General features: G+C 51.5%; 1 protein-coding gene across 1 annotated transcript; it reads right to left on the minus strand.

Annotated features, from left to right (window-relative positions):
- Nucleotides 1–7439: 7439 nt before the first annotated feature.
- On the minus strand, nucleotides 7440–11774 carry LOC131575101 (GPI-linked NAD(P)(+)--arginine ADP-ribosyltransferase 1-like). The gene is made up of 4 exons (XM_058830128.1): nucleotides 11572–11774; nucleotides 9962–10255; nucleotides 8529–9049; nucleotides 7440–8126 (listed from the first exon to the last, which is right to left on the minus strand). The coding sequence occupies exons 2-3, from the start codon at nucleotides 10219–10221 to the stop codon at nucleotides 8530–8532; spliced, it is 780 nt and encodes a 259-aa protein (XP_058686111.1). The 5' UTR covers nucleotides 10222–10255; nucleotides 11572–11774; the 3' UTR covers nucleotides 7440–8126; nucleotide 8529.
- Nucleotides 11775–12022: the final 248 nt, after the last annotated feature.

Below are 12022 nucleotides of genomic sequence, written 5' to 3' on the forward strand. Positions count from 1 at the left end.
AGTATCATATCTGCATGTTTAGTCGAACAAAAGGGTCTCTGTTTATCACATGTCCCATTCCCATCCTTTCCATGTTTGGACCGGTACATGGGCTAACTTTCTTATTCCATTTGTTATTTGTTTTACCACTTTTCCATTGTCATCTATTTGCAAACAGCAGTTTGAGTCATTAAATTTTCCACACACCCCCCCCTTCTTCTGCTAATAAGTAGTTTAATACCATCTGATGTTGAAATATTGCATTTCTCATCTGAGTAGACTGGTCAGCAAGAAGGTCAAGAGCTGTAGCTGTCTGGTTGATTATTATTTCAAAGACAGCTTGCAACCTAATTACCCGATTTAGATTATAAATGGGTTCTCTGGCACCTGATATTAATTCATTTGGGTTCCAGGTAGCTGGTCCATAGTGTTGTATGATTCATTCAGGTGGCCATTCATCTTTTCCCCACTTTTGGGTGCTCTTTCCAACCAGGGATGTATCAATGGACCGCTTTTCTCTAATTAGATCATCATATACTTTGATTCCTAACTGATTTCCCTGAACTTGTGGTAGCAGAAAGAACAATGGTCTGATATACCCTACATAACATATTCCTGACCAATTTGGGGGTAGCCTGCGGTAAGCATTTTGGCCACAAATCCAATAATGCCCCTTTAGAGCCCAGGTCCCATTAGCGAAGGGACCTTTCCAATTTTCATCATCAACTGGTGGGTCAAAATACAGCTTGCTTCCAGGGCCTAGTGGTCCACCAACAATAGTTGCCTCGCCATAAGAATCACAATATTTACATTTCCAAGCTCCTACATGAGGCTTTCACTTGCAATCACATCCCAGATCTGTTTTATTAGATCTGGACCAGAACTTACTGAAAAGGGTTCGAGTTCCATTCCGGTGTTGCCATTTCCACTGATAGTCTCGGACAACATGTGTCGGACTTGTGGAATTATCCCGGGGGCAGCTTAAAAATAAAGGGTCAAAAAAACTTATCCTTCCCCACTGCTTTACAGCCTTCAAAATCTTTTTGGTAATTATGGAAGGAACACCTTACCCAGCTACCATTAGTGAGTTTAACATGTGTTTGATTCCATCTGCCTTGATATCTGGAACAGTCATAAGGAGGGCAGTTGGGGGTCCAACAATCTAAACCCAAAGATAAAGTCTAGTCACAAACGCTCTTTCCCACATATGTGCTCCCTGTTCTGTTTAGGCAATAAATGCCTCTTTCAGAAGAATGAAGCTGCCATGGACTTCCTTCTTTGTCCCAAAATCCTGTTTCATTATGGACTTCACTCAGGGTGCTAACCCACCATTTAGGCTCGACTGGGCTGGCCACCCATGGCCAGCTTTCAGATCCCCCCGGCCCCCCGCAGACCCAACAGTTCCTAAGGTTAAAGGTCTTTGCTACTTGTTCTTCTAAAGTAAAAAAATTATTTTCCCACTTTAGACTCTAACTTAACTGAAAATATAAAGGTAAAATTATTAAGAGAAACATTCTAATAGTGTTACAATCTAATTTCTAATTTTCAATTTCACGTTGTCTTCTACACCACCTGTGGCAAGTGAAAGCACAGAAACAGTTTAGCATAAAGAAAGCAATGACAGCATGGATTGGCTCCTAGTGTCTGGAGATTTGAGAGTAGGGATGCCCATACAGACTATTTCAGCAGTCAGTCTGTGGGTAGGCACTCAGGGCTTCCCCCGATGTCGACGCACCAGCTACTGCTCCAGTCCACTCCTGCGGAGTCTCAGTCGCGGCTTCCCATCCTTCTCCTCCAGCTGAGATGTCCAAATCTCTGGAGCTTTAGAGACCTTGACCCGAGTGTGATGTGTCCACCCGTGTTCAGCTGTCTTGACGGCTGTTTCTGTAGTCAGTAACACCTGGAAAGGTCCACGCCACTTAGCCACCAGGGGTGCTTCTTTCCACTCCTTAACTAGGATCCAGTCTCCTGGCTGGATATTATGCACAGCAAAGTCCAAAGGCAGGGTCTGTGTCAGCTGAGCTTCCTGTCGAAGAGATTTCACAAGAGACAGTATCCGAGCCACATACTGTTTTAGATATACATCACTTATCTCTACTCCCGCCCCAGGCTGAGAATTACAAGGATAAGGAATTCCAAACATTAATTCAAAGGGAGATAGTTGAATATCTTCCCTGGGTCTGGCTCTTATTCTTGCTAAAGCCAGTGGTAAGAGCCGCAGCCATGGCATTTTGGTTTCTATCACTAGCTTCAGAAGATGTTTTTTTATCTCTCCATTCATCCTTTCAACTTGGCCTGAGCTTTGGGGATGCCAGGGAGTGTGGAGGTTCCATTGTATCCCTAAAGCAGTCATTACTCCTTTCAGAATTTTTCCAGTAAAATGAGTTCCTCTATCTGAGTCTATTGCTTCTACCATCCCATATCTTGGAATTATTTGTTCCAAGAATACTTTAATAACTGACCCTGTGGTTGCTGAAACAGCAGGGAAGGCTTCTGGCCATCCTGTTAATTGACATATTATTACCAAAAGATATTTAAATTTCCCCACCTGGGGCATCTCAGTAAAATCTACCTGGCATCTTTGGACTGGACATGCAGCCCAAGGCCTCCCCACTCTGGCCAGTTTCTTTGTAACTTTGTTATTTGTCTTAGCACAAATCAAACAACCATCAACAGCTCGTTTTGCCAGAACAAACAGATTCACAGCAGTATACATCTTGAGGAAGGTCTCTGCCATCCCTCGGGAGCCTCGGTACCTCCTTCATGAAGTTGCTTTAACAACTGCGATGTCGGAACTCTCGGCATCCGCTCACCGTCCCTTGCAAACCAACCACCTCCCTTTCCCTCTGCCCCACTCTCCACAACTATCTCAAGGTCCTCCAGTGGAAAAGACAACCTTTCTGGCAAGGGGGCAGCCACTGGGAGCAAGGGAAACATCTCAGAAACCTCCAGCAACAATGCAGCTCCCACCTCTCCATCAACTAGTCCGCTTCTCTTTGATTCCCCCGAGCACTCTGCCCGGTGCCCTCTAATGTGCATCATTGCTACTTCTTTTGGCAAATTCACCACCTCCAACAGGCAGGAGATTAAACTCTCACGAACTAACGTCTTTCTTTTGCAGGTTAATAAACTTCTTTCTTCTCACAGTTTCTTAAATGCATGTATCGCTTCATATACATATTTAGAATCAGTAAAAACATTTACTGTCTTGTCTCGGTATAATTCACAGCCACTCACAAGAGCACACAGCTTTGTGTCTTCCTTCTATCACCCTTGAAGACCCATCAATAAACACATTTTCTCCTTCAGGCCATGGAATGTCTCGCAAATCATTCCTTGCCCTAGTCTGCAGATCTATTACTTGAATACAATCATGGACTTTGCCTTGGCTCCTCTCCTCAGGGCCATTCAAACAGGAGGCTGGGTTAAAACCTTCCTTGCTTTTAAATTCTAAATTTTCCTGTTCTAATAAACAAGACTCATATTACAACAACCGAGAGCTGGTCATCTACTTAGAGGCTCTCTCAGTTAACAAAGCTTTAATCTGGTGTGAAACTTTAACAATCAGGTAACCCCCCCTTGTCAGCTTTTCGGGCCTCAGCCACCATCAGAGCTGTGGCTGCACAGTTTTGCAAGCAATGGGGCCAGCTTCTGGCTACCAGGTCTAACATTTTAGGAAAATAGGCAACAGGACTCTGTGTTCTCCCATGCTCCTGAACTAAAATTTCGTTTGCATGACTTCTCCTCCTGTTCTCTTGATAACAGCAAATCATGCACATACTGCAACAAGTTAACTTCTGAGGGTGGAGCAAACTCTCTTAACATTTTTCTTTTGTGAAGTTTGCTCAAACAAAACAGGTGACTTTGTATAAACATGATTTAGTTCAGTAGCAAGTAATGCTACTGCTTTAAGCCAATTACATTACATTTCTCTATTTTTTTAGTAACTAACCACTCTCCATCTCAATTTTTTTGCATCAAGTTCATCCTAGGTGTATGGAGGTGACTAACAAATTAACTTCCATTAAGGAAACTCTAATATTTATAACATTTTATAACCTTTAACATTTAAAACTTTTATTAAGGAAAGAAACAAGATACTTTCCTTTAAAGTTTTCCCATAACTTCCACAGAGGAAGTGCATGACAAATACCCAGGCCTTCCATAGGACACTATTTTCACAAGGTTGTAGCTACAGAATTTGCTTTAAGGCTACAACAAACTACAGACTGGTGGGCGTGTTCCTCACAAGGTATGACTTGCCGCATTGGCTTCATAACTGAAATTTGCCAATTCTGGCTTTTTACAACAAAACATACAAAAAGCAGAGGGGTGTGGTCCCCTCCAAACTGGAGCCATTTCTCACAAAACTTCATGTAGACAAATTAATTAAATCTTCAAATTAATTTACTACAATTTTTACAATTCTTTCAGAGAAAGATGTGTTCAAACTTCTGAGCCCACAGAAGAAACCACAATTCTCACAACTCTTTTGAACGATCAAAAAAATTCTTTAGACAATTTTCTCCCTCGGGGATAAAAATTAAGGTGAATCGAGAGGTCTTTGTTTCTTACTAAGACACACACCTCTCCTCGATCCAGATCCACTTTAAAAGTTGACAATGGCTCTAGGTTGGTGGATATAATGAGAGCCTTTGACACTCTTAACAATCCATTTCTCTTATCTTCTGGACTTTCTCGACAATCCAGCTGTTTTTGGCTTTTTTGCAGATATTGCCGTTTTTCAGTGTCTTATGCCCTGAAGACAGCACACTGATCCTTTCCCAGCCGCTGTTTGGCTTGGGTCTCCCCTGCTGGGGAGAGAAATCCTCTGCCTCTTCCTTGTGACCGATCCCGTCCCCTCTGTAATAAATTATGTGTAAATAAAAATTCGTAAAGATATAAATAAGATGTATATGTTGAAATAATAAAAAACCAAAGATGTGTAACCTTCCTCCCAAGCCTGGCTGGGAGCTCTTCTCCGAAAGAAAAAGGATTGTAGCCAACACCCAGATAAGAAACATTAACTCGGAAAATAGGCAGGATGGGAGCCATCAAAGACAACAAAAGGACTAGCTCGGGGGAGGAACCCAACTCCGGACCTGACCAACGTCTCTGCAGACCTCGGTTGTGAAACAATCAAAGTCGACAAAGACGAGCCTCAGAAAAGTATCCGCTGCTAGTCCTGAATCGCCCACCTGTCAGACCAGTGTTGGAGATACAATCACTGGAAACAAAGGGGGAGACTCCGCCGAGATTTCCATCGGCACCAACCCCGGATCACATCACTTCATGCTTGATAACATAAAATTAAAATACATACAGAGTCTCTTTACATATGAGGAGACTCTGTCCGGACACTGGTTAGGTCTATTTTTCCAAGCCAGGAAATCCATTCACCGAACAATCAAGAACACTTGGTGAATGGAACCTGCTTGGAATTTTTAGCCTGAGGACTTAAAAATCCTATAAAACCCCAATCCTGGGAGCGCTCAGACGTGGATTTGGGAACCCTACACCTCGGGTGTAGACCCTGTCCACCCAGCGCTGCGCTGACCATTTTATTGTGGTTTTTCTCTCTGTTTTCTTTGTTGTTTATTAATAAATTTCTCTTTTTGATTTTATCCCAAATTTGCCTTCGCATTTATAACACCTCTGTCCCGGGGGACCCCTTGGACCTTGCGGTTTTTCCCTCTTTGGCCTGAAAAAGGCCATCACCTTCGCCTTTCCTCCTTGTGCTCACTCTATTTACCACACACCGAATACCAGAGCCAGTTCCTGTCCTGCCACATTGTCCAAACAGCTCCTCCCTGCTCCAGTGTTCCCGGTGGGCACGGCCAGCAGCACCACAGGCGGCCAGGGCGTCCCGCAGCCTCAAAGGGCCGGCAGCTGCTGCTGCCCCTGCCCGGGGCCGGTGGGGTCAGGCACTGCCCAGTGCTGAGTCTCAGCAGCCTCACAGGTCACCAGCCTGTGCTCCTGGTCCTGCTCCTCCACTCCTGGTCCCTGCTTCAACCATATCTCTCCACACTCCTCATTAACCAATTCTGTTCCATCCATCTCTGACTCGATCTTCTCGAGTGGCCCGGCTGGCTCAGGGATGAGGTTTCTCTTCACTCGAGTTTGGAGCCAGCAGATGTTTGTGGGGTTCACTGATTTTCTTCAAGAATCCAAGTCTATAGAGCGAGTAAAGAGATCAGGGGGGGATTTTCTCTCTCTGGTTTGCATTCCACAGTTTATTTCTGTGAAGGGGAGTCCAAGACCAAGGATTTGGGGTCTGGGGGGTTTCTTTTAACAGGGTTTTTTGGTGGGAGGGAACATCAGAGAGAGAACCAATTATTTTTCTCAGTTAGTACATCTTACAAACTTTCTACAAATCAAGGTTAGACACACCCAGATAAGAAATAACAGATTTATGTTAAATGCCCACCAAGGTGTAGGAATATTCTCCACAGAGGGGGAGAGAAGGGTGAGGCTGCTTTCCTGGCAACCCAGGGGGGAAAGAAAAGGAAGGGAAGCAAATCCTCTCAGCTTCCACAGCTCAGAGACATTTTGGGACAGGAAAAACAAAGTTACAAACTCCTGGGTTGGAAAGAGGGGTCTCTCTTCTCCCAACCCCGCGCTTTCCTGGGCTAAAGAAACTTCCAGCAGCTGGAAATGCCAGCAGGGTCCTCTCTTTACTCCATCCAGCCTCTCGCCGTGGGGCTGAGGAGAGAAACTTCAGTAACCACGGTAACTTGACGCCAGGTAAACAATTAGGAGAAAGAGAAGCTGAGGGGGGGGAAATCACAACTAAAAGATGGGAAAAAATACTTTTCAAGCTATCAACTACAACACATCTCCTCCTGTCAAAGACTCTTTCTTGACTCCCTTTATTGTTCCCCCCCACCCCGGGCGTGGATTCTCGAGATCCCTTCTAGTTCCAGGGGGTGATGTGATAACGCTGCTCCCTTCCCCCTACACCACTGTTATTCTCAGGTGGAGCTGCAGGAACAGCATTTCCCTGATCCCTTTGCTCTGGAAGGTGAGGACACAGGGGACCCGCAGCCGGCCCTGGGCCAGCTGGCAACACCGGAGGACAAGACGGGGGAAAGCGCTGAAAAACACCCCAATCCTCACCGTTTTCTCTTCCCTCCCGCCTCCTTCCTCCTCTCCTTCTTTTTTCTCAACACACAGACCTCCCCTGCTGCCCGTGCATATGATAAAATATGATAACATATGATAAAATGTTATTAAAATATCATAAAATATGATAGAATATTATAAAATATTATAAAATAATATGATAAAATATGATAACATATGATAAAATGTTATTAAAATATTATAAAATATGATAGAATATGATAAAATATTATACAATAATATGATAAAATATGATAAAATAATATGATAAAATATGATAACATATGATAAAATGTTATTAAAATACTATAAAATATGATAGAATATTATAAAATATGATAAAATAATATGATAAAATAATACGATAAAATATGATAAAATATGATAAAATATGATAAAATATGATAAAATCTCCTTCTGGCTTCGGAGCCCGAGGTTCCACCTGGTTTGGTTTAACTTCACCCCCGGCCAGGTTTGGGGCTCTTGGTCCTTGGGGGTGGAACGGGGACTTGTGGTGACCACGGGGGCCACAGGGGCTGTGCTGGCCACGGTGCCCTCAATGACCACAGTGACCGGGGTGGCCTTGATGACCACAGTGGCCATGGTGGCAGTGGTGGCCTGGGTCACCTTGGAGGGCTTGGTGGCCACGGTGGTCACAGTGGCTGCGGTGGCCTCACGGCTCAGGTGCTCTCTGTGGCCATGGTGGTCGCACTGGTCACAGTGGTCAGAGTGGCCCCGGTGGCCACCATGGCCATGGCAACATTGGTGACTCAAGTGGCCAGAGCTGCCCAAATGACCCCGGTGACATCCATGGCCACAGTGGCCACAGTGACCGCGGTGGCCTCGGTGGCTTCATTTCCCTGGGGGTCCTGGTGGCCTTTGTGCTCAGGGTGGCCACAGTGGCCCCCAAGACCTCGGAGTCCTCGGTGGCCTCATGGCTCAGAGGGTTCCGCTGGCCACTGCCATGGCCACAGTGGCCAGGAGAAGCCCCCCGAGGTGGGGGGGGTGGCTGGGCAGGCTCCCACCTGGGGACACAAAGAGGGGGCTCAGGGGCCATGCAGGGGGTCAGGGGGGGTCAGGGGGGGTCTGGGGGGTCTGGGGGTGTGGGGGTCAGAGGGGGCCACAGCGAGGTCCCTGTGCCTTGTCCCCAATCCCGGGGGTCCCTGTCCCCCAACCCCAATGGGTGTCCCCTGTCCCAGGGGTCCCTGTCCCCAATCCCGGGGGTCCCTGTCCCCATTCCCAGGGTCCCTGTCCCCACCTCAGGGAGTGTCCCCATCCCCAGGGGTCCGTGTCCCCAGCTCCGGGGGTCCCTGTCCCCCCACCCCAGGGACCCCCCACCCCAGGTTCCCTCTCCCCAGCCCAGGCCATGTCCCTGGTGTCCCCAGGGGTCCCTGTCCCCAGCCCAGGGAGTGTCCCCACGCTGTCACCTCACGGCCACTCGCAGTTGTACTTGCTGAAGCTCCGTCTGGATTTGAGGTGGATCCGCGTTGTGTTCCCTTCCCGGGTGACTTTGGTGACCCTGAAGGTCTCGAAGGGTGGCACCAGCAGCTGCTGCTCGCCGGGGTTGTAGGAGAAGTTCTGGATGATGGCTCCATGGCAGGTGAACACCTGGAGCAAGGTGACGTTCCCCTGACCCTGGGCCACCTTCGCGCTCAGCGATGTCACCATGAACTGACCAAACCTGACAGTGCGGCCGGGCCAGGCGTCCAGCCAGACATCCCCGAACCCCTGGAACCCCCGGTGGCAGCGCCGGGGGTCCCACAGCCTCCGCAGGGCCTCGCTGAGCAGGAAATGCAGAGCTTTGAAGTGGAATCCATCCCGGTATTCCCGGCTGGAGATCCCGGCGTGGCGCGTGGCCGCGTGGAACCCCGCGCTGGGCTCCTCCATGGTGAGGGCCAGGAGAGCGATGGCCTGGGCCGGGCTCAGAGGGGACAGCTCTCGGGAGGGGTCTCGGGAGGGGTCTCGCGAGGGGTTTCGGGAGGGCTCTCGGGAGGGGTCTCGGGAGGGCTCTCGGGAGGGCTCTCGGGAGGGCTCTCGGGAGGGGTCTCGGGAGGGCTCTCGGGAGGGCTCTCGGGAGGGCTCTCGGGAGGGGTCTCGGGAGGGGTCTCGGGAGGGCTCTCGGGAGGGGTCTCGGGAGGGGTCTCGGGAGGGGTCTCGGGAGGGCTCTCGGGAGGGGTCTCGGGAGGGCTCTCGGGAGGGGTCTCGGGAGGGCTCTCGGGAGGGGTCTCGGGAGGGCTCTCGGGAGGGGTCTCGGGAGGGCTCTCGGGAGGGGTCTCGGGAGGGGTCTCGGGAGGGGTCTCGGGAGGGGTCTCGGGAGGGCTCTCGGGAGGGGTCTCGGGAGGGCTCTCGGGAGGGGTCTCGGGAGGGGTCTCGGGAGGGGTCTCGGGAGGGCTCTCGGGAGGGGTCTCGGGAGGGGTCTCGGGAGGGCTCTCGGGAGGGGTCTCGGGAGGGGTCTCGGGAGGGGTCTCGGGAGGGCTCTCGGGAGGGCTCTCGGGAGGGGTCTCGGGAGGGCTCTCGGGAGGGCTCTCGGGAGGGGTCTCGGGAGGGGTCTCGGGAAGGGTCTCGGGAGGGCTCTCGGGAGGGGTCTCGGGAGGGGTCTCGGGAGGGCTCTCGGGAGGGGTCTCGGGAGGGGTCTCGGGAGGGGTCTCGGGAGGGGTCTCGGGAGGGCTCTCGGGAGGGGTCTCAGGAGGGGTCTCGGGAGGGGTCTCGGGAGGGCTCTCGGGAGGGCTCTCGGGAGGGCTCTCGGGAGGGGTCTCGGGAGGGGTCTCGGGAGGGGTCTCGGGAGGGGTCTCGGGAGGGCTCTCGGGAGGGGTCTCGGGAGGGGTCTCGGGAGGGCTCTCGGGAGGGCTCTCGGGAGGGATCTCGGGAGGGGTCTCGGGAGGGGTCTCGGGACCTGCGGCGGAACCACTCGGCCGTGGCCTGGTCCCAGAGCCGGGCCAGGTTCTGCTTGTGCCGGAGCTCGGCGTCGCTCAGGTTCTCCAGGATGGTCACGGCATCGCCGCAGCCCCGGTACCGATCATCGAACGCGGCCGGGACCCGGTGCAGGGGCTCCACATGGACACCACTGGCCACGGTGGCCACGGTGGCCACAGGCAGGACCAGCAGGGCCAGCAGGGCCATGGGGGGCAGAGAGGACCGGGAGCAGTGCAGGACACTGGGGACAAAGGGACACTGTGTGACACAGGGGACACAGGGGACAGTGAGGGGACACTGATGGGACACAGGGGGACAAGGAGGGGACACTGATGGGCCCCAGGGGACACTGAGGGGACACTGAGGGGCCCCAGGGAACACTGAGGACATGGGGGGACATGGGGACCCTCCTTGCTGAGGGGCTGGGCAGGGACAGTGAGCTCAGCCCGGGGAGGGGGGACAGCCCCAGCCAGGAGACCCCTGGGTGTGTCCTGGGAGCCTGACCCCAAATCCTGGGGTCACTCCTGGACACCCCAATGTCCCCCAGTGTCCCCCAGTGTCCCCCTGTGTCCCCTGTTGGGAAGGTGGCATTAGAAAGAAATTACAAATATGAGTCTTTAGCCAGAAAGGCTCAGGAAGAAATAGAAATGAAAGCAGGGTTTGAATAATTCAAAGGAACCGGGCTGGTGTGCCAGAACACAGTCTGTCTCCCAATAAAACTGAGACCCCTCTCCCCAGCCCCATGAGGAATGGGCTGAGGGACCCTGAGATAACTAAAAATACTCAAAAGCAGCGATTTCTATCGGTCCCACACAAATGTTACTGGGTTAGTCCGCTTAGAAAGATTGGTCAGTGAAGGAATGGAATAGTCAGTGTACAGGCTGTGTAAGGAACTCGAAAAGAGACTTTTTCTGTCTTTCCTGTCTTGGCTCTCAGCCCTCCCGCTCTCCTCTCTCTGCCTTCTCACTCTCCCTTTTTCACCGGCTTCACTTCTCTTCAGTCACTCTCTTTCTTAAAATGTCAAGTCTCGAGCTCCTGGTTAATATTTTGTTCCCTTTTGTGTTCTGTCCGAGCCTGCTTTGATCCCCATCTGCTGCCTCCCAGGAGAGCTCTCCCTCCTCTCAATCTCTCTCTCTTTTCCCCACAGCCTGGAATAAACTGCTGGCACCAGCTCGGCTCTAGAGCTCTGTGCTGTGGCTCGGACCGTCCACCCCGAAGGGTCTCCTACAGTCCCCAGTGTCCCCAGTATCCCCCCAGTGTCCCCCCGGTGCCCCCCAGCCCCCGGTACCGAACCGGGCCGGGCTGAGCTCCCTGCAGAGCCGCAGGATCCCCACTCCGGTTTTGGGATCAGCCGGGATCCAGCGGATCTCTGCCGCTCCCGCAGCTCAGGGGCCGCGGGGAATTAACCCGGCACAATTCAAAATGCTCATTGCGAGCGGCCCCTGCCCAATTCAGCCACAGCTTTTCCTGGGAATGATTCCCTGGCTCCCCCTCCTCCCCCTGGGAATCCTTTTGTGCTCCTGGAGAGCCCTAAAAGGGCTCTGGGGTCCTTCTCACCGAGTCCTTGGGGATCTTCGGCGTTTCCTGGGATGTTTCTTCACAGAGGCGCCGCCGGTTCCTGTTGTGACCCCACCAAAACCCCTCTGCGGTTCCTTTATCGGCTCCTCCCGCGGTTCCAGCCGGGTTTGATCCCCGATCCTGCCCCGGTTCCAGCCGGGTTTGATCCCCCGATCCTCCCCTATCGCTCCCGTAACCCGTGCGGCTCCAGCTGGGCTCACGAATCTCCGAGCTGGGTTTGATCCCCCCGCCTCCAGCGATGCTCTCCCGCTTCCAGCCGGATTGGTTCTCTCCGCTCTCCTCTCTCCGCCTCCTCCCTCTTTCCTTTTCTCCGGATTCAATTCTCTTCAGTCAAACTCTCTCTCTTACAATCTCAAATATTTCGCTCCTGGATTCATATTTTATTCCGTTTTGTGTTGTTCTCTCCGAGCCTTTGAGCTCCACTTGCTGT

Source organism: Poecile atricapillus, chromosome 2, assembly GCF_030490865.1.
Source record: "Poecile atricapillus isolate bPoeAtr1 chromosome 2, bPoeAtr1.hap1, whole genome shotgun sequence".
Lineage (NCBI taxonomy): Eukaryota > Metazoa > Chordata > Aves > Passeriformes > Paridae > Poecile > Poecile atricapillus.

Excerpts from the sequence above, each read along its gene's own strand:
- LOC131575101 (XM_058830128.1), bottom strand. The coding sequence starts at position 10,221 with ATGGCCCTGCTGGCCCTGCTGGTCCTGCCTGTGGCCACCGTGGCCACC. Across the intron at positions 9,050-9,961 it reads TCCCGAGACCCCTCCCGAGA|CCCCTCCCGAGAGCTGTCCC; the intron begins TCCCTCCCGAGA and ends CCCCTCCCGAGA.